The sequence below is a fragment of the Cervus elaphus genome, chromosome 5 (assembly GCF_910594005.1).
Source record: "Cervus elaphus chromosome 5, mCerEla1.1, whole genome shotgun sequence".
NCBI lineage: Eukaryota > Metazoa > Chordata > Mammalia > Artiodactyla > Cervidae > Cervus > Cervus elaphus.
This window is the reverse complement of record NC_057819.1, coordinates 107074106-107095617: the sequence shown is the minus strand read 5'-3', so window position 1 is coordinate 107095617 and position 21512 is coordinate 107074106. Positions and strand designations below refer to the sequence as shown.

Genomic DNA, 21512 nt, shown 5'->3' with positions numbered 1-21512 from the left:
CCTTTCCTAAAATTTTTTTAATATTTATTTTTTATTTATTTATCCAGCTGTACCTGGTCTTGGTTGTGGCACGTGGGAACTAGTTCCCTGACCAGGGATAGAATCTGGGCCCCCTGAACTGAGAGCACAGAGTCCCAGCCACTGGACCACCAGGGCAGCCCCCTCCTTGTTTCTTCTTAATGCTCCTTGAAGCCAAAATACAGTCCAGGCTGCAGGCACTGGTCCTGCGTGGTCGGCTGGTCACCAGACCGTCAGAACCAGCTGGGCGTTCAAACGCACTGTGTGGTTTGCTCCTCTCCATCTTGTTTGGAGATTGTTTACAGCGATCATGATGCAGTGGACTGAGTCAGATTTTAACTGCTTACATCCCCCTCAAAAGCGGACTTTTTAAACAAGGCCTTTGGCCGAGTCTGCTCATCCTCAAGGACTGTATTTCAGTTGCTCTAAAGCCAGGGTGGCAGCCCTGAGTTTGGACAGAAACTTTGCAGGCTCTGGGGCTGTTAGAGCATTTCAACACTTCCCTCTAAAGTTTCCAGGATTCAAATACAAAGATTCAGGGCAGTAGTTTTCAACCTCGACTCACCTTGGAGACACTTGGGAAGCTTAAAAAGTAACAGCAGCAGTGTTTGGGCCTCCCACCAGATCAGACTCTCTAGAGGAACCTGGGTAGCCACCTGCCTTGTAGAGAAGAGCCACCTCAAGGGGCTCCACGGAAGTCTCCTGTGTCGACATCCTTTCCATGTGTATTTATTTTACGGTGCAGCCATGTTATTGGCTGCACCGGGTCTTAGTTATGGCATTCAGGATCAAGTTCCCCGACCAGGGGCTGAACCTGGGTCCCTGCATTGGGAGTGTAAAGTCTTAGCCACTGCACCATGAGAGACATTCCTCAGTACCCTCTTTGGAAATGCCTTTCTGCTTAAATTAGCAGCTAATCAACTCTCTGTTGCCCACAGTAAGCACCTGGATCGATGCAGGGTATAGACCATGGTAACCCCCATTTCATAGAGTAGGAACCTCAGGCTCAGAGAGGTGTGGCCCCTTGCCCAAGGTCATACCTCTTGGTAAAGCCTTTGGCAGTGAGCAATCGCTCCCTTGATGATGCTGGAGCAGCTGGGGAGGGAAGGGGTTCGTGGTGTCAGCTGGTGCCCAGAACCCCTCACACAACTGGTGGGCTCTGCCGACCAGTGGAGAGGAGGCGACCTGACCTCAAAAGGACTCCTGGGCACGGGAGACTTTCCAAGTACAGGAGTGTGTGTCCAGAGTGCGCCTCTACCCTGCTCACTGTCGAGGAGCCCTGGGTCAGGGCCAGCCCCCCTTTGGCCATTGCAGGCAGTGGGACGACACATGTCAGCACTATTCATGTGGGTGGTCCCCACCCCCAGGTTGAGTTTTGGTTTTTGGTTTTGGCTTTTGGGGCTTTTGGGTGGCTTTGGGGGAATGTTATATCCACATCTGTATTTGTATCAGGCAGAAGGGGGGCCTGGAAGGTGGTGCTCACTGCCAAGCAACCTGAGCTACCCCATGACTCATCAGAGTGGGGGCCACTTCCGCACAGGTGAGGAGTGGGCAGAGGTCACCCTAGGGATGGTCCCCAAGCCTCCCATCGCAGCCCTCTGCACTGGGCATCTAAATTAGGCTCACTCCTCCAGAAATCAGGGGTTGGGGCCCCAGAGGCCCAGGAGAGGCACAGAGGTGAGAGATCACAGGATGCTGCCCCTGGGGGTGCAGTCTGGACCTCTCTTGTGTCCCTTCTGGGAGGCTGCATGGCATTGGTGCTTACATGGGCTGTAGTTAAAGTACAGTCTCTGACCAGCAGCAGTGTCTGAGGGTTTGGACAAATGAACATTTCTGAGTTCCTACTGAATCAGGAGTTCTGCCTGTGGGGCTCCGTGCTCCGGGTTTTAATGACCTCCGGGTAACTCTGCTGCGCCTCAGGCCACTGGCTGAGGTGAAAGCCACTGGCTTGTGCAGCCCTGTGAAGTAGGTACTACAATGTATTCTGCTTTATTGCCGAGGTAAAGGAACCTCAGAAAGCTTGAGCCAGTTGCTCAAAATTACACGGTTATTAAGAGGGAATGAATTAGAAAAGGTGACTAAATTAGTTCAGATTAAGTTCAGCTCTGAATAACAGAAATAAAACCCCAAAGACTCATAAATACTTTATCAAACTAGTTTATTTTTTTCTTCATGGCCCAAACCACATGCTGGAGCTCCAACCACAATCCAGGAAGCCAAAAGGAGGAAAGGGAGGAAGGTCATGCCCTTTGCCTTTGCGTATGACTTCAGCTTACATCCCATTGGCCACAAATTAGTCAGTTGCTTCACCAGCAGAAAGAGAGGCCCTGGGAAATGAAGTCTGTGTTTCAAGTTACCACGCACACAGGGGAAGCCTGGGGTTCTACTGCTGTGGGAGAACATAGATGTTGGGGACAACCCAAGGGTGCAGATGGAAATCAAAGCTGATAGTTTCACCATCTGATGCTATTTTGTTAAACGATGCCTCTCTCCTCCCCTTTCAGAAATCATGTAAAGACCAAGACTTCTTGAGCATCTTCCTGCTGCTTGCTGCACCCCTTGCACCTAGAACAATGCATTAATAGAAGCAGATTTGTCACTGAGTGTAGATTTTTTCAGGGGGTCACCATGCTGGGTCTTAGTTGTGGCATGTGAGATCTATATTTCCCTGACTAGGGATCAGACCTGGGCCCCTTGCACTGGGAGCATGGCGTCTTAGCCACTAGACCACCAGAGAAGTTCCCTGAATGTAAATTTTTACGAAGATTAAATTAAAGATCATGTATCTAGAAGATCTGTCTGCCTAGAGGTTTAGAATGTGCCTACCTGTTTAGCACAAGCATCCTGGTCAAGCCCAGAGGCCCTGCCAAGTGTTATCTCAGACCTGAGTTCTGGCTGTGACCCCTCCCTCCATGCAAGGATTTGCAGCATCAGGGTTCCTGACTCCGCAATCAGTGCTGTTGATCAGGCCTGGAGAACCCTCCAGCCACAGCCTGGGGCGGGGGGTGAGGACTAGATAGGTGGAGACGCGTCCATGCCTGAAACCCTGGGAACGAAGGCTGTGGCGGGGGTGCATCCCTGCGGGGGGGTGGGGGTGGCGGCAGGTCACCTGTCCCCTTTCCCATTTGGCTTTCCTTTGCAGGCGCAGGTTCCAGGGATCCCGGCAACCCTCCTTTGGCCCACGGGGTGCCCCAAGTTCCCTGTGGGGTCATTCCTGGTCCTGGGCTGCTAACTGGGTCAGGATGGGGCACCGAGGGCTGTCAGCATGGCCGCCTTCCCCATCCCACTCACGCAGCCTCGGAAACTCAATTTCCCCTGAATCCTGACCTGGGAGCCAGACGGACGGGCCTCATTCAAACGCAAGAGGAGAGCAGAGGGCAGGCAGTGCTGTGCTGTTCCATTGTGACTGCCCCAATTACAGAAAAACACTAATTTCATGGGGCTTTTCAGAGCAAAGCAAATCTTTAGAAGGAATTGTCCTCATTTTTTCTCCACAGACAGGAAGCCTACAAGGGCTCATTTTATTTATTAGTCATGTAGATTCAGGTCAATTCCTGAATCTCTTTTGTCCAGCTGCCTCCTCCCATGGGTGCTGTGGGAGAGACAAAGGCGAGGTGTTTGTGGGGTGTCTGCAAGGTCCTCTGTGAGCAGAAAGTGACCCAGCACCAAAGGGTCCCTGTGTGGCCTGCACTCACTCCCCCGAGAGTCACCGCTGCACACCCAAGCCTGGTGGAGGCGGGGAGGGTGGGCTCCAGGAGCCCGAACCCCATCTTTGCTCAGTGCCCTCCCCGCATCTACAGCCATGCTGGGCACTTAGTGCAGATAGTTATATGTTGGGGAGTTTGGGAGAAAGCGGCTGCCTACCATATTGCCTCATGAGTTCAGCATCTCTGAAGTGCCTGGAGCAGGTGTTGTGGAGGAGCCCCTGGAGCCCCTAGAGGGCCAGGGACCTTCGGCAAGAGGTGCCATAGCTCAGAAAGCTTGCAGGCCAGCAGGAGGAGTGGCCAGTTTGCAGCAGCCTGACAGTGGCCCTGACATGCGGGGTCCAGCTGGAGTCACTGGTGTTAGAAACACAGGGGAGGGTCCAAGGGGTGAGCGTAGGTGGGCTGCCTGGGGGCACAGCTCCGCCCAGCTTTCTACCTCCATCAGGTCCACTCTTGGGCCTTTAGTGGGGTCCCCTTTCCTAGCAGGGCCTCTGCCTGGGCCTCAGGGTGGACTGGGCCTGTCTCCCTGGCCAACTCCTTGCTCTGCTGGGTGCAGCTCGGGTGGCAGCTTGACTGCCAGGACTGTGCCTTCATTTCAGGAGCCTTAAAACACTCCTGACAGTTTCCCGGAGATTTTCTCTATCTCACCCTCAACAATGTAATTCTCATCACAGCCCCGCATGAAACTGGCTCCCAGGTGTCATCTAGCTCAAGAAGCCTTGGGTATTTGTCTCAAGGAAGCTCTGAAAAGCAAATGGGAAAACCTGCCCAGCCGAAGCCAACAGGTGCCTATTAAATCTATTTACATTGAGACCTTTTTTTCCCCAAACCTCCTTTATTAGAAACAAATATTTGGACTTAGAGAAGGAAGAAAATGTCTTGCAGGAGGGGTGCCAACTGCACTGTCTACAATGTTCTGCTCATTCCTGGCAGGCAGACTCCAGCTCGGTCTGAGGCGGGTCCAAACAGGAATTGGGATACTTCGGGGGGCTTTTAAAAACTCCCTCCAGAGACATCCCTGGTGGTCCAGTGAGACTCTGTGCTTCCAATACAGGAAGTGTGAGTTCCATCCCTGGTCAGGGAACTAAGATTCCACAATAAGGCGTGGCCAAAAAATATAAATAAAACTAATAAAATGAGCAAATGGCTTAAAACTATTAAAAAGACACACACACACACACACACACACACACACACACACACACCTCTCTACAAAAGCAGAAATCGACTCTCTCTCTCTCAGGGAAACACCCTGGGCCTGACCCCCGTCATCAGGATGATCCCTGAGGAGCAGATGGAGAAGAAAAGGACTTTTTAAATGACAGCAGCAACAACCTCCCCATGAGTGTCCTCGCAAGGCTGGACGTCAGAAGCCAGAGTACATTCCAACGTGGCCGGAAATGAAGAAAGAAGACTGAAGGGTGGTAAGGGCCATCACAGGGCTGTGGCCATAGCCTCTGGCCCTTGGCCCCGTCCTCAGCCAAGGTAACAAAACTACCCTAGCTTTGCAGAGTCCCCGCAAGAACCAAGCGTAGAGAGCAGACCAGGGCCATCACCCAAGGTTCCAGGAGACACCTTGCTGGTGAGGAGGGAGGGTGCGGAAGGTCTGCCGTGTGACGGGAAACTGTGAAGTGCTTGGCCCTGAAGCAGACGGGGTGGGGCCTTCTGGGAGTCAGCCTGCTAGTTCACCAGGTGTCTGGGGAGTTGGTGCTTTGTCCACAAAGATACAAACAAGGCGTGCTCTCCGGAGAGATGCGGGGGCCTGTGGGTCTCTGTTCTGTACGTCCGTAGCCCAGAGTACAGGTGGCCAGGCCCAACCAGGACATCCCAGCTAAGTTTAACATCTGCAAGGCCACAAGCCATCCCAGAAAGCAGGTCTGGCTGTCACTGTGTAGCCTGAGTGAGCCACAAAAGCTAACCTCGGGCTGGCAGAGGGGAACCCAGAGCCCTGCTGACATGTGGTCCTGCTGTTGATATCCTGGGTTGATTCTATGCGTAATAAAAGATTTCACAGAAGACCCCCAGGAACAGGCCTTAGAGACTGATTGGAAATAGGCCCCCAGGTGTTAATAGCAGTCACCATCCTTGCAGTAAAGAGAGTGCCTGGACAATAAGCTTTTGATTGCCAATTCAGAGACATCCAGCTCGAATAAACATACCGCCAGCTGTGTGACACAGTTACCGGCTACACAAGCAGATGAAGAGCCAGGCCACCTCACCCATCAAGTTCTCCCGTCAGAAAGTCCTGGGTGACCCAGATAACTGCCTGTTTGAGGGACCCCGTTTTTCCTTTCTGACACACCAACTCTTTTTTTTTTTTTGACACACCAACTCTTGTTCTTATGTTCTAAATTCATCAACAAAGAGTAAACCTACAAAATTCTAGGTACCCCAACTCTCGACCCCAGTAAAGGTAGAACCCCAGATCTGTGCCCTCTCTCTCTCTCTCTCCTATCTTGCTGGGTGGCCCTGGGTGTCCATGTACCTTCCAGGACTTCTTAGTAATAAACCTTGTTTTTATAAAGTTCCCTGATGGTTATTGCTGAGGTGTGTCTTATACTCATTATAAGAACCACTTGCCGGAGGAGTAGCGAGACCGGGAGCCCCCAGGGCCTTCAGGTAGGGAGCGAATGCAGCATCAGGGGCTTTTCCAATAAGTTGGCTCTCACCTCAGGTGGCCAAACTATTGGGGCTTCAGCTTCAGCATCAGTCCTTCAGTGAATATTTAGTACTGATTTCCTTTACGATTGACTGGTTTGATATCCTTGCAGTCCAAGGGACTCTCAAGAGTCTTCTCCAGCACCACAGTTTTAAAGCATCAATTCTTCAGTGCTCAGCTATCTTTATGGTCCAACTCTCACATCCAAACATGAAAGTGAAAGTGAAGTCGCTCAGTCGTGTCTGACTCTTTGTGACCCCATAGACTGTAGCCTACCAGGCTCCTCAGTACATGGGATTTTCCAGACATGAATATTGGAGTGGGTTGCCATTTCCTTCTCCATACATGACTACTGGAAAAACCATAGCTTTGACTATACAGACTTTTGTTGGCTGAGTAATATCAACTGCTTTTTAATACAGCAGTGTATACAATGTAATACAATGTATACAATGTAATATAATGTCTCTGCTTTTTAATATCAGAGAAGGCACTGACGACCCACTCCAGTACTCTTGCCTGGAAAATCCCAAGGACGGAGGAGCCTGGTAGACTGCAGTCCATGGGGTTGCTAAGAGTCGGATACAACTGACATGACTTAGCAGCAGCAGCAGCAGCTTTTTAATATGCTGTCTAGGTTTGTCATAACTTTCCTTCCAAGGAGCTAGCCTCTCTTAATTTCATTGCTGCAGTCACCGTCTGCAGTGATTTTGGAGTCCAAGAAAATAGTCTGTCATGGTTTCCACTTTTTCCCCTTCTATTTGCCATGATGTGATAGGACCAGATGCCATGACCTTAGTTTTTTGAATGCTGAGTTTCTAGTTTTTTTTTTTTCCCCTAGGTTTTTTTTTTTTAATAGTAGCTATCCTAGTGGGTGTTTTGATTTGATTTCTCTAATAATTATTTATGTTGAGCATCTTTTCATGTACTTGTTGGTCATTTGTATATCATCGCTATACAAATGTCTACTCAAGCCCTTTACCTATTTTTAAATCGGGTTATTTTATTTTTTTTGTTGAGTTTATTGCTATGTCTCAGCACCTGGACACAAGGGAACAGCTTGTCACTTCACACTGAACCATGTGCAAGTCAGCTCGCTGCTCACATGAACTCTGTCTGCCTGCTGGACCACATTCTCACATTTCAAAACTTAGTTTTATCTGGTAACCCTGGTAACTGACCTCTCGATGGCCTATTCGGGAATCCCAACGTCCTGTTCTCTAATTCCCAAATGAAAACAAAACAAAATAACTCTGTCCTTGAGCGTAGTTTCTAATCTTTTCTTTCTGATGTGGGCGTGTGTTTAGATGATAAACTCACCTGGTAGAGCTGAGTTACGTTTCTGTTTTGTAAAACAAACGAAGGTGTGACACGATGTCCTTCAAAGCCCTTCGAGGTCTCACTGAGCCCATGCAGGGAGGCTGTATGTTGCTGCTTAAAAGCCGGGGCTTCACAGGGGTGCCCTTTGGGGTGAAGTCAGAGCAGGTGTAGCTCTAGCCAGGCAGGGGACAGGGAGCCTGTGTCCCTCTCCAGTGACTTTTTAAGGCAACAGTATGTTGCCTCCTGGTTGTTGAGACCTTGATGAACCATGTGTGGAGGGAAGAGCATTAAAGCAAGGACAGGTCTACTCAGGACTCAGTTGAAACAGCCATCGTCAGGCAGAGGCCACAGGCCAGGCCAGCACAGAGTACCCTTGCTGGGCATCTGCTCCCAGCTGTGAGCAGCATGGCTCTGATGGAGAGCCAGAGGTGAGTGTATAGATACGTGTCACTTTTAAGATCCAGTGCCTAGGCCCTTTGGCAGAAAGAGATGACAGGAAACTGATAAAAACCAATTTTCCTTTTAAGAATGTTTAAGAGACTGAAATTAGATTCCAAGATAACTTAAAAAAAAAGAAAAGGAATCTCAGAGGAAGTGAAAATTGCTTCATTTCAATAAAAATGGTCCCCAGAGCTTCCCTGCCATTGCTATGATTCCCCAAAACTCTGCAAGGCTTCTCAGGGAGCCCAGTTCCTCATATTGGCAATTATTGCCCCTTTTAAGGAATTCGTGTTTTTTTCTCCTTGGTTTAGTTTAGGGTTGTTTTTTTTTGGCATGTATCCTTGTATTGAAAACCAAGTTGTAGGTAAATATTAGCTTCTATGGGAAGCCATTCATGGCAAATTGTTGAGGGACAAAACAGGTTACAAAACAACATGATGTCAAATTTGCTTTTAAAAAAATGTATATGTTTAAAATGTAGGCGAAGACAACAGAATGTTAAGCATGGACATCTAGGTGTTGAAAGACAGCATTTTTCTTCTTTTGTGTGCTTTTTTGCACTTCCCCAAAATTCTTTCATTGAATATTTTTTGTTACCAGACTTTAAAATAGGGAATATTATTTTTAGAATTTAAAAAAAAATTCTTGAAAGTCCTCTTTTCCCCATCTAATAAGTCTGGAGGTTTGCCTGTGCTGCTGTGAAATGAGGCCACCAGAGACCCAAGAAGAGACCTCAACTACTCACCCTTTCCCCACCCCGCACTCCCCCACCCCACTGCCCACCACCCAGGAGCAGCGACCACATCTCATTCGCCCAGAGCACACCTGGCAAGTTCTGGGGGTGGTTGCTGCATAGGAGCTGGGTGTGTGAAGGCCAGCCAGCCATGCCACCCCTCTCCCGTCTTCCCACCAAGGCCACTTGAAGAGAGCTTGTCATTTCTGTCTCCCTGCCCCCCGAGCTGGCAGGGCCCACATTGTTCAGACCAGACGCAGTGGCATCTGCCCCTGGTACGTGGGGATGGAGGGTCAGCAAGTATCGCCTCTGGGGAACTCAATTATGGGTCAGTGCCAGACGGCCCTGTGCCTTGGGTCGTGCTCTGTGCACCCCACCCCCCCATACACAAGACAAATCACTTCCTGAGTCACGCCCAGTGCTCTCAGCCTTCCCTCCTCGCTCTTGGCCAGGCTCCGTCAGTGCTGACTAACCCCTCACCTCCCGCCCCCAGCGCCGCATCACACGATGATGAGATTGTGAGCCTGGCTGCACAGGACGCTGAAACCAGAGCTGAAATGCAGAAAGAGCAGGAAAGAAGACGCAGTGATGATTCTATTTGCTCTGATGTCCGCCTTGCTTTTCCTGCACCGCTGGCTAATTGGACACCATGTGTGGACAGCTTCCCAGATGTGTAGCCACAGATCAGGAAGAATCAAAAAGAAATTGTCTTTTAACCCCATTCCCTAGGCCCGAGCCCCGGGCACTGTGCCTCACCCTGGACGGGATGGTCTCTCACAGCCCCCATGCCTAGGTGGTCAGGGATGGGTACCCCTGAGACACCCGTGTACTGGTGGTAGAATCACTCTCCTGAGGGCACAGAGCTGGTGGTACCTGGCACATGTGGGGTTGGAGCCTTTTCTCCGGGCCTGTCCCCAGGGCACACTGTCCCCTATAGCCTGAGATCACATGGGGAGGGGCTCCTGTCACTGCTTCAGGTTAACTCTGCACCTTGGCTCCTCCCCCCGCACCCCCACCCCGATTCTCACTGCACGAAAACCCAGCTGTCACCCAGGAAACCCGCTGGCATCCACCGGGGTCCTCCTGGAGGGCAGCACTGGCCCCCAGGGCCCTCCATCCAAGCCTGGTTTTTCTGTAACTTGGCCGCCCAGGACTTTTCAAAAGTGAGCAGGGAGCTCCTGGGACCCCCCAGTTAGGGGAAAAGTCTTCCACGCTGTCTCTTCTCCTTGCATCCACAGTGGCCACTGGTCAGACTGTGACAAAAGCTGGCCCTCTGGTCAACTGTCACTGAGGCCACCGGAAAAATCACGACTCAGGTAAGCCAGCGATGCTCCCAGAGGTGTAACACCCACTCCCCATTTGCTCTGGGCCCCTAAGCACTCTCCTCACCACCAGCCCTGAGTTCTTCCAACAACAATGAGCACTTCCTGCGGGTTTCTACGGAGTGAAGATGCTGTGGAGGAAGTACATGTAGACCGGAAAAGCCCGTCCCTGAATATCCCCTCCCGATTTTGATTTTGTCCTCGAGTCAGTGTTGCAGGCTTCTCCCAATTCCCCCACAAACAGGTGACTCCGTCCACCTCCCCGGGCCCTGCTTCCTAGTCTATGAGATGAGGGTGCCACGGGGACAAGCCGGGACCCGCAGGCCTGTTCTCTGCAGCTGGGCCTGGGGTCTCCCTCCTCCCTGTCCGGCAGGTCTTGGTACAGACCAGGGGCCAGGACATGGTGTGTGGACCGGCAGGCGGGTCTTCTGATGACTCTTCAGATCACACCTTGTGGCTGAGCCAAAGACTGGCAGGACATGTTCAGCGCTCACAGGGCCACCTTTCCAGAGATGTGGTGAGCAGAGATGGACAGAGGCTGCTGGTCCATCTCGATGCCACTTCCAGGGTTCAGCTTGGAGCCTGTCCTCCTTACAGCCTGGGGACATTCTAAATGTCTGCTATTACAGGCACCTCTTCCCATCCCAAGAGGTCAGAAACCCAGCCATGGGACCAGGGCCACCGGACTAGCTCACAGGCAGCATCCCTGGTCTCCAGCAGCACCGCCAGCTACATAATAATTTTTAACTGTAGTTTTGCAACTGCAGTTAGTAATCAAAAGTCAAAAGTCTTACAGTAAATCCGGTAAGAAAAACAAAGTAACTACCAGAAAAGGGAGGAATTCAAGTGAGGAAAAGGGTTAATAGGACTGGCTCAGGCTGAGCCCATTGAGACAGAAAAGCTTGGCTCACATATCCTCTGAGTGAAAATGACTGAGTGAGGAGGTCATCCAGTGTAAGGCATTAGGACGTAACAAACCATTTTAGACCAAACCACTTCCTTGAAGGGATTGCCTCTCATTTTTATTACATCCAAAGTGGATGGAGGTCTGGCAAAAAAAAAAAAAAGACGAAGGAATAAAGACTTAAGGTTTTATGGAGAAAATTCTGAGTCTGAAAGAAACTTAGTCAAATTTGTGTGCTGAAATGAGGGCTTCTGAGAAATAAAACACTAAGATAAGTAAGTGGAGAAACTGGTCATCACAATAGAATAAGAAGAGGGTGCTTGAAAGGAATAAAAAGAAGATGAAATAGTATTTGGAGAGGAGAAAGACCATCCTCAGGGTGGGTTGAGGTAAGTCCTGAGCGGTGAGTCGTGGCTGTGATTAGCTGATTCCAGGTATCCGTAGCACTGTGCTGGCCTGAACTATGATCACTGCGTTTTTTTTTTTACTTGCAAAAATCAAAGTAACATGTAGTTTTCCAACTCGCCTGAGGCTCCAGTTAATGAAAGAAAAGGATGAATCAGATGTAAGATAGAGCTTTGAAGACAAAGCCCGATCATTCAATGACAAGATCAGTTTAACAATCCCCACGATGTTTGTCTGACAGAGGAATTACTATTTTTGGACTTGACGTAGCAGAGATATATCACGAGCCTATTTACAGCTATTCGTGGTGTAGGTCCGCTGAGCGAATCGGAGAGCTCAGGGCCTTGATGTAGCCTGGTTCTCAAGTGTGTTCTTGTAGTAACAGTTTGTTTCAGGAGTAATCATGAGGGGTTTTTGAGACATTTATCAGAACAGTAGCAGTAGTAGCTAAAGCTTCAGTGGTGGCTCCTACATGTCAGGGACCATTAGGGGTCCTCTCCACAGGGTAACTCCTGTAACCCATTCAGGAGTAACTGCCTGGGTAACCTCCCATTAGGAGCCATTATGATTCCATTTTTCAGATGACGAATCTGAGGCACAGGAAGGCTTGTCCAAGGTTACACAGCCAGAAAGAGCAGAGCCTGGGTTCCTCAGTACCCACTCCCACAGTTGGCACTTGTTCACAGTTTTCCTTATAATATATAAAAGAAATTTGACACCACACAGAAAGGTGCAGGGCCTGTTATACAACTTCACCTGCCCTGTGACCATGAGGTGCACCCTTCAGTTCTTTAAAAACATTTTGACATGTATGCTTTGTATCTATGGATCATACACATTGTTATTTTTCATGTTGCAAATGTATGTATAAGTAGCAATATACTCTATCTGCTTTGTATAACTTGCTAGTTTTTTTCCTCTCAGGGTTAGGACTGAGATCTGTCCAGATAGATATGTGTCACCCAGGTCCATGGACACTGGCTGCACCTGGCTCCTGGGCATTTGAAACATGGCTATTCCAGCTGAGATGTGCTATGCATGTAAAGTACAGAGTAGATTTCAAAGAGTGCTTAGTCTCTCGGCTGTCCAACTCTTTGTGACTCCATGGACTGTAGCCCGCCAGACTCCTCTGTCCATGGGATTTTTCAGGCAAGAATGCTGGAGTGGGTTGTTATTTCCATCTTCAGGGGACCTTTCCAACCCAGGGATAAAATCTGTGTCTCCTGCATTGGCAGGTGTATTCTTTACCCGCTGAGCCATCGAGGAAGCCCAGATTTCAAATACCTCTTTGATAATTTTTAGTACTGATCACATGTGGAAATGATAATGTTTTGGATACATGAGTTAAGTAAAATACATTACCAAAATCAATTTTACCTGTTTCTTTTGATTCTTTGTGTGTGGCTACCAGAAAACTGAAAACAACACAAGTGGCTTGCCTTCTGTCTCTGTCGAGGGCACTCACGCAGCTCACTCCTCCTAAATGCCCTAAGTCTGGGAGAAAGTCTGAATAGTCAGAAGTGATTGTTACTGCTCCCAGGGACTTTTCTAGGTGATGTATGTGGAATAACCCGATCAGTCTTCCTGGGAGGTTATGCAGAGTCTGAAGCTATGAGCCTCAGATGGGCTGAGCAGCACCTGGCCTGGCCACCAGCAGCCTACAGGGGCCTGAGAAGCAGGGAGAGCTTCCCAAGGACTCAGCAAGCTTTGCTCCGGGCATCAATGCCACACAGTTGTTTCTGTGGGGTTTCTGCCTTTCTTTCTTTCTTTTCTTTTTTTTTACTTTCAACAGAGAAGTTCTGAGAAGGCACACACTTGTGTTAATTTCAGCTTTAATGAAGCCAGCACAGGCAGTGTTTCCCTGACATCTGCCTGAAATGTTATGAGGTCAGCTCCACTCTTCGCCACTAATTATATTAACTATTTTTAGGGCAAACTGTCAAGGCACCTACTCCATTCCTGCTTTCTACGTTTTCAATTCATTTTCTTTACCCATATCTATTTATACCTGAAGTGTTTTTTTCTTTTTAAAGAGATACCCTCATCATTCTACCAATGATAAAGTTGGGGCTGGTAATGAAGTTATAAACACGCCAGGAGGGAAAGATAACGTGTGATTTCTACAGGGAGATTATTGATGAACATGGGGTTCTTTTCTGATTCTGAATAAAAACCTCACATTAACATTTTGAACCACAAAGTCACAGGGCTGGTAGGGACCTGAGGTCTCCTCTGTGTTGGTTAAGACCAGAGTCTTGCTGTCTGACAGCTGTGTGACCTGGGTCAGATTCTTCACCATCTATAAAACAGAGACGCTAACATCTACCTTCCAGAGTTTTTTGTGGATTACATGAGATGATTGTGCTCCGTCCCTTGTACCTACTTTCAATACACAGTAGTTGTGGTAATTACTATTATTATTATTACACTGCTCTTATGTCCCCAGGCAAATTCCAAGGGTGTACAGCCTCTTCAAGCCCGTCTGGTCCTGTCCCAGGAGGACCTTCTTCCTCCTTCTCCACCAGAACCCTGAACTTTCTCCCAGGGGGAGAGACCCACAGCCAGCAGCCCCCCCCCCACCGCCCCCGTGCCCACCTGTGGGGTGCAGTTTTTATAAGAAAACTGTGCTGAGGCTATTACCAAAGTGCCCTCTGACACACCGTCCACCCTTCCCACTTCCTTTCACAGTCTCCTCCCCTGGGACTTGCCTCCACAGACTCCTCCAAGATGCCTCTGAAATACCAGCACTGATGCTTCCTTGGCACTGGCCACCTTGCTCTTCAGTGTTGCTGCTCATCTTGCCACTGACTGTGGACTCCTCAGCTCTCTAAAGCCTATGGGGGTGGGTGGGGGTGGGACTTTCCAGTCAAGCCAGGATGCCAGTCGTCATCACACAGCCCCCACATCATGGCTCAAGAGGGCTTGTTTTGAGGAACATACCCACAAACCCACCAGGAGTCCCCTACTTTGACCTAAGATCCCAGGGCTCATGCAAAGGGCACCTTCAAAGGTCAGCCATGTGTCTGAAGTTGGAAAGTGGTTTGGGCTCTACCATGACCCTGAACTAAAGATTTCAGAGGTAAGCATACTGAGACCAGGGGCTTCAGGAGCTAGTCCACAGGTAGGGAGAGTACCTGACATTGACTTCTCCCTCGGATACGGTATTTATTCCTGGCACTGATCCCCAGAACCTCATGGGGAATAGATGGGGAGACAGGGGAAACAGTGTCAGACTTTTATTTTGGGGGGCTCCAAAATCACTGCAGATGGTGACTGCAGCCATGAAATTAAAAGACGCTTACTCCTTGGAAGGAAAGTTATGACCAACCTAGACAGCATATAAAAAAGCAGAGACATTACTTTGCCAACTAAGGTCCATCTGGTCAAGGCTACGGTTTTTCCAGTGGTCATGTATGGATGTGAGAGTTGGACTGTGAAGAAAGCTGAGCACCAAAAAATTGATGCTTTTGACCTGTGGTGTTGGAGAAGACTCTTGAGAGTCCCTCGGACTGCAAGGAGATCCAACCAGTCCATCCTAAAGGAGATCAGTCCTGGGTGTTCATTGGAAGGACTGATGCTGAAGCTGAAACTCCAGTACTTTGGCCACCTCATGCGAAGAGTTGACTCATGGAAAAGACCCTGATGCTGGGAGGGATTGGGGGCAGGAGGAGAAGGGGACGACAGAGGATGAGATGGCTGGATGGCATCACCGACTCGATGGGCATGGGTTTGAGTAAACTCCGGGAGTTGGTGATGGACAGGGAGGCCTGACGTGCTGCGATTCATGGGGTCGCAAAGAGTCGGACACGACTGAGCGACTGAACTGAACTGAATCCCCTTTGGCCATCTCTGCTCGGAGGAAGTTGAGACAGCCTCCCCATCCTTTCCCCACAGTTAGCACAGCGTGTCACCCAGAAGATGCATATTAACTGTTCAGTGTATTTCTGGGTCCATAGGGTAGGCGCAAGGCCTCGTCCCTGGAGGCTTATGCGCGGGTGGGAGCCGTGGGTCCTTCCCCTCGGATCCTCCACGTCCGCGGGCCGAGGGCCTGACACCCGCAGGTGCAGGAGGTGCTGTCCCCTCTTCCTGAGGCCTCATTTATCTTCCTGTATTGGTTGCTTTTGGACTCTCTTTGTAACGTGAATAGGAATAAGATGTTATTCCTGAAGTACACCTTCTACTTCTGACATAGAAAAATTTAGCTGTCTCTGCGTACCACCAAATCCAGGCCACCCAGGACCAGCCGCCCGTTGCCTAGTAACGACCGCCAGGCCCGGCCCCGCCTCCGCGGCGCACGGTGGTGACATCATAATCCGCAACACTTCCGGCGCGCGGAGCCGCCTGCCCGGCTGATCGGCGGCTGGGGTCCCCGGCACCATGGCTTCTGTGGGTATTGCTGCCGGCCGGCAGGCTGAGGACACGCTGCCGCCGCCCGCCGAGCCTCCGCTGCCGGAGATGAAGCCGCTGCCGCCGCCGCAGCCGCCGCCGTCTGTCTCAGCGCAACAGCCGCAGCCCGCGCCGAAGCCTCCATCCCCTGCAGGTGTGAAGGCGGAGGAGAACTGCTCCTTCCTTCCCTTGGTCCACAGCATCATCAAATGGTAAGGGCCCCGGGGCATCAGCCCGCACGCCCCCCGCTGCCCGTCACGTGTCCGAACTCCAGGGGCCCCCTGCGGTACCAAGGTACATACCCGGAGGGGAGCGGCCACGCCGAGACCACCGCGAGCAGTCCCAAGTGTTCAACAGTCGATCCTGGGAGTTGCCAGGCCCTGTGCTGGCAGGCAGCGTTCTTAAAACGAAGCCAGGGTAGACAGCAAATGCACGGACGCTGCGGGCAGACCACTCGGGTGCAGCTTGTGAGCCTGTTTTCCCACAGATCCGACAGATAGTGTCATCTTCCATGTGTGGCACACTGCTAAGTGCTGTGGCGTGTACACGTGGAGGGGCCGACTTTTCATCCCCACCTTGCTCACCAGTTAGAAGGGGAAACTCATGAGCGAAATAACCCATAATGCAAAGAGGTTATAGGGGTGATGATGGGAACTTTACAGGAGTAGGGCGCTGACCTCCAGAGAGCACTCGGGTGCCCTGTCATGGCAACACAGGAGTGATTGTCTTCTTTTGGCCAGTCTTCAGATCACCTGAGTTTTCAAACTCATCCTTAGAAGGAAAACACACACACACACACACACACACACACACACAGCCAAAATCTCCCCAGTCCCCACATTTGCCCAAATTATTTTTTACTGTTATTTATGTCCACATGATAGCAAAGTTTAAACCCCTGGGCTTGAATTTTTTATTCAGCCATTAAAAAATCAAAGCAAAGTGGATTACAACAAAGTTACTTTTACAGTAATATTCAAGTGAACATCAACATGCTCTTGGATGTTTTGCTGAAATGGAATCGATACTCACAACACGAAAGTATTGCTGTTGGCCCAGCCGGTTTAGAGTTGAGGCGGATTAGATTCACTTGCCCTGGGATGACCTGACGCTTCCACTGCTTTCCAGATGACTGTGAAGACTTTGTTCTCACAGTAGTCACAGTAGACCTTGACTTCATCTGGCTTCACTTGGTGTGAACATAGTGTTTATCGGGCAAGGCAGACTGTTCTGTTCCCAGGAGCCTGTAATCAGGTAGCACTTCTAGGCAGAGTGACCAAGCAAACAAACACAGAAGCAGACCTGGAATCCCAGGCATTATCCAGGATCAACCCAAATATGCTTATTCAGGTTTTAGAAAAAATACAGAAAAATGAAGAAAACCCAGAGTGTACACATTCTCAGAGTCTGTTTTTGACCCTGATAGAGCAGTTGGGTTGGGCTGGCCTTAAAGATGGAGCTGTATCGTCCACGAGAGAGAGCATGGGCTTTGAAGTCAGATCTTCTTGAGTTCAGATCTGCATGTTGATACTTGCTTGTGTTGGAATCTTAGTTAAGTGCGTAGCCTTTCTAGGCCTTGATTGTCTTATCTCTAATATACCAGTAATAATTGTTGTTCGTTGTTCAGTCGCTGTCGTATCTGACTGTTTGCAATCCCATGCACTGCAGCACACCAGACTTCCCCGTCCTTCACCATCTCCCAGAGTCTACTCAATCTCATGTCCATTGAATAGGTGTTGCCATCCAAAAATGAACCGCAAATGATAGCTCTATAAGGTACCGGCTGAGTGACCTTGGTCGGACAAGGCTTGTACTTTCCCAAGATTTGTTTTTAGGAAAGAGTCAGCCACAGAGTGTCTGGACTGGGGAACACTAGGCACATTGTGGGAGCTGGGGGAGGGGAGCCATACTGAGAATAGGAGCTTGAGAGCAAGTCCACAGACTGGACATTGAGACCCAGCCCCACCCTTCACCCTTCACCCATACCTCCCCTTTCCTGTCCCCAACTTCTCAACCGGCAGCCAAAGAAAATAGACTCTCTTGAGTGTCTGACCCCAGAGACACTGAACCTGGGAGTTGAGGAGTCATCTGAAGTTTTTGAGCTGGTGCTTAAGTTTTGTGAAGGTAGATGGGACAGAGGTCTTTAGGAGGAGGAGAGAACTGGGGCCCACAGGGAGCTGGGGAGTAGGAGGAGGAATAGGGATGAACCGAGGGTGGTGGCAGGCAGAGCCGCAGCCTGACTGAGGGTGAGGGGACTGTGGGTGCCCAGCACACACAGGTGCAGGTGTGGGATGGTCATCCCCATTCAGACTGCAGGTGATCAGTTAGAAACATCCACATACCCGTAACAGTCAGGTCATCTAGCTGTCCGAGGTGCATTTCAGGTGAGAAAAGCAAGAATCAGAACCATGTGTGTAGTGTGGTTACATTTTTGTCAAAACAAAAACAAAAAATGATTCAGTTACACATATATGGACCCTCTTTTTTTAAAAAATATTCTTTTCCATTATGGTTTATCATAGGCTATTAAGTATAGTTCTCTGTGCTATATGGTAAGCCCTTATTGTTTAGAAAATTTTTATTTTTTTTTTGTTTGTTTTTACCTTGTCTTTTCAGACGTATGTGTTGTGAATCAGTTTTCTTAAAACTATAATTTAATTTCAAAATTGCCTTGGGACTTAAATTCGTAACAGTGTGTTAGCACATATGCCATCCAAGTGAAATGATTTCAGAAGTCCAGATGGTGTCTGTCAAGAGTTGTAGATCAGAGCTGAGACATGAAGGAAACAGAATATAAAACACTTTCTTGAAGCGGGGGTGAGGTGCACCAGAGTTGGTGTGTGTGAATCAAGGGCCTCAGAAGACAACAGGAAGTGTCTTTATTCGTTTCCCAGAATAAACTATTGATTCTCCAGATCTTGCTTCCGAGTTTGAGTTATTGATAAATAGTGAGCAGGCCCCAGTGCATCTCATCTGTCAGGAATGAGCTCTAACTAGCGGATCACCAGGAAAGATGGCTATTCTGTCTGCGTAAGCAGAGAAATGATTAATAATAAACATGAATTAGTACCATCTGGGTTGAAATTGCCCAATAGGGATGAACGTTTATTGAAAGAAATAAATGATCCTTGACAGCTTTCCCCTCTTGTGCCTCAGTGGGTGACTTTTAAAACAGCCTTTGCATTGGCTTTTAGATTTTAGTCTCAACCGCCTGTTTTCAAAGGTTCATCCATTCATTTCCTAACTTAAAAAATGTACAGGAGCAACTGGGCTGTTTCTTTGTTCTCAGGTGAAGAGTTTTGTTCTTGCTTCCTTTTGATTTTGCTGTGACAGGGAACATGGGTCTCTGGGCAGCCGACAGTAGCTAAGAGTGAAGATATGATCCCACCTTTAAAGTGAGCGGGACCAGAAGGCCAAGTTTACCCGAGTTGTTGGGAGAGGTGGGAGAGAGCGAGTACCTGCTGAAAGTTTTCCAGTAGCTGTGACGAATGTAAAATTTATGAATAGCTCTGTGGAAATCAGACTGCGTATTAACAGGTTCAGGCATCAGAACATCAGCTAAAATTAGCTCTTGCTCATTGATCGTCTCCTGAATGGTCTGCAGTGTCTCACGTAAGAAGGAATGTGGTGCTTCATTAGGTTTTACTTGCCACTTGTTGCCTGATGCTGGTGATGGTTTTTCATTCATTCAGCAGATACGTAGGAACTTATCTGTGTTCACTCTTTCAGCAAATGTTACTTTGGTGCCTGAAGGCTGGGCTCGGGAGGCAGCCCTGGAGGAAGGCTCTGCTTCCCATGTGCACCTGCTGTGGGGAGGGGGGCGGGGATGCCTGCCCATCCCCCAGTGCACAGCTCAATGGGGGACACAGGCCTGACAGGCATTCTACTGCGGGGTTGGGGGTAGTGAGGAGGGAGCTCTCAGGTTGCTGGTGCTAATGCCTGCCCTCTGCCCCTGCAGCATGGACAAGGACAGTCCCGACGTCCACCAGGACCTGAACACCCTGAAGACCAAGTTCCAGGAGATGCGCAAGGTGGTCAGCACCATGCCTGGCATCCACCTGAGCCCGGAGCAGCAGCAGCAGCAGCTGCAGCGCCTCCGAGAGCAGGTCCGGACCAAGAATGAACTGCTGCAGAAGTACAAGAGCCTGTGCATGTTTGAGATCCCCAAGGAGTGACGAGCCGACCCCAGGAGGAGTGCTGGGGCCCCGGCTTCCTGTCTCCCAGCCCTGTGGAACGGCTCTGGTACTGCCTGCTTAGCTGAACTTTACCCCTGACTGCAGAGCCAGTCCCCGAGCTGGTTCCCTGGGCATCCTCGTGTACTGTCCCCCCGTCCAGATGCGCAGTAACTGCCTGCTGAAGGAGGAAGGCTTCCTGAGGCTGGGAGCTGGGGCCTCCTCTTGCATCTGGGGAGGGACACAGCAGGAAGGGAGGCGGCTTCCCTCTGCCCCTCCCCACCCACCGCAGATGGTGCGGGTACCAGGAACCTGGTGTCCAGTGAGCAGCAGTGTGTGTGGACAGTTAGGCCTGCACACGCATGGAGAAAGGCCTTGAGAGAAATACATGGTTTCAGAGACTGTGGGGTGGCCTTTTGTGCTGGAATAGTTGTTTCTTTCTGTTTGAGGCATGGGTGTTACTGTTCATGAGGTATCAACCAGGAGCCCACCGGGCGCCCCCGCCCAGGTTCTCTGCCGCCCATGTCCTTGTTACTTGTCACTCCTGCTTGTCTGTCCCCGTCACCTTCCGTCAGCTTAGCCACTTACTGCCCAAGAACGGCCAGACCACCTCAGACCACGTGGTCTCCTCAGCCGTGGTCTGACTAGATGAACAGACGCCCTCTTCAGCTTTCCCAAGTCCTGTCCCTGGTCCACTGATGACCTCCCCTCTGGCCTTCTCACTGCGTGCACTCGGGGATCACATGGAAAAGAACAGCTCTGGGCCATGATTCTGATGGCCCCTTGGAGTGGGGGAAGCTGGCCCTGGCAATCGTGCAGCCCAGGCCTGGTTCATAGATGTTTATAAACACCCTTGTTTCTCCAGACAGACATTGCGTTTCTGTGACCAGCCTGAGGTGAAAGCCTCTGAAACATGTGAGGACAAGTGGCAAGTATCACTCAGATCTAGAGTGGGCTCATCCCTGTGCCAGCCACGTCAGGGCTGACAGGCGCCCGCCAGTTGGCAGGAATGTAGGCTAAGGGTGTTCCGAGCAGGGGTTCTGAGTCTGCTGGCAGCCACCTGTCAGGTGTCCAGGGGAAGGGTGAGGTTTCAGCAGCCTCACCCAGAGGAGCAGGCTCTGAATTTAAGTGGGTGTCACCTGAGGCAGCAGAGCTTGCTGCGGGGCTGTTATAAACTGAATCAGTTAGTTTTTTGAAGTTTCAAGAGTACAGTACTGTGTGGGCCGATTTTAAGGCTCCAACCAAATAACCATGGAATGTGAAGCTCAGAAATACCAGGCGGCCGGGCCTTGCTGCGAGACTGCAGTGGACATGGGCTCCTCGTGGGTCTCCTTTGTGCTCCAGTGTTGTGACCTGTGACGCTTTTCAGGAGTGTGATTAAAAGAACTTGTGCTCTGCTGTCAGGACATCTTGGGTCTGTACTGAGACATTTCACCTTAGGACATCCC

The 21512-nt window shown here is 50.0% G+C and overlaps 1 protein-coding gene across 1 annotated transcript; it reads left to right on the top strand.

Annotated features, from left to right (window-relative positions):
* The first annotated feature begins 15831 nt into the window (after positions 1–15831).
* Positions 15832–21472, top strand: MED9 (mediator complex subunit 9). Its single transcript, XM_043904070.1, has 2 exons — positions 15832–16104; positions 19851–21472. The coding sequence occupies exons 1-2, from the start codon at positions 15884–15886 to the stop codon at positions 20065–20067; spliced, it is 438 nt and encodes a 145-aa protein (XP_043760005.1). The 5' UTR covers positions 15832–15883; the 3' UTR covers positions 20068–21472.
* Positions 21473–21512: the final 40 nt, after the last annotated feature.

Bases quoted from the DNA above. Each gene is read 5' to 3' on its own strand.
- MED9 (XM_043904070.1), top strand. From the start codon at position 15,884: ATGGCTTCTGTGGGTATTGCTGCCGGCCGGCAGGCTGAGGACACGCTG. The intron at 16,105-19,850 runs GTAAGGGCCCCG...CTGCCCCTGCAG, and splicing joins GTCCACAGCATCATCAAATG to CATGGACAAGGACAGTCCCG.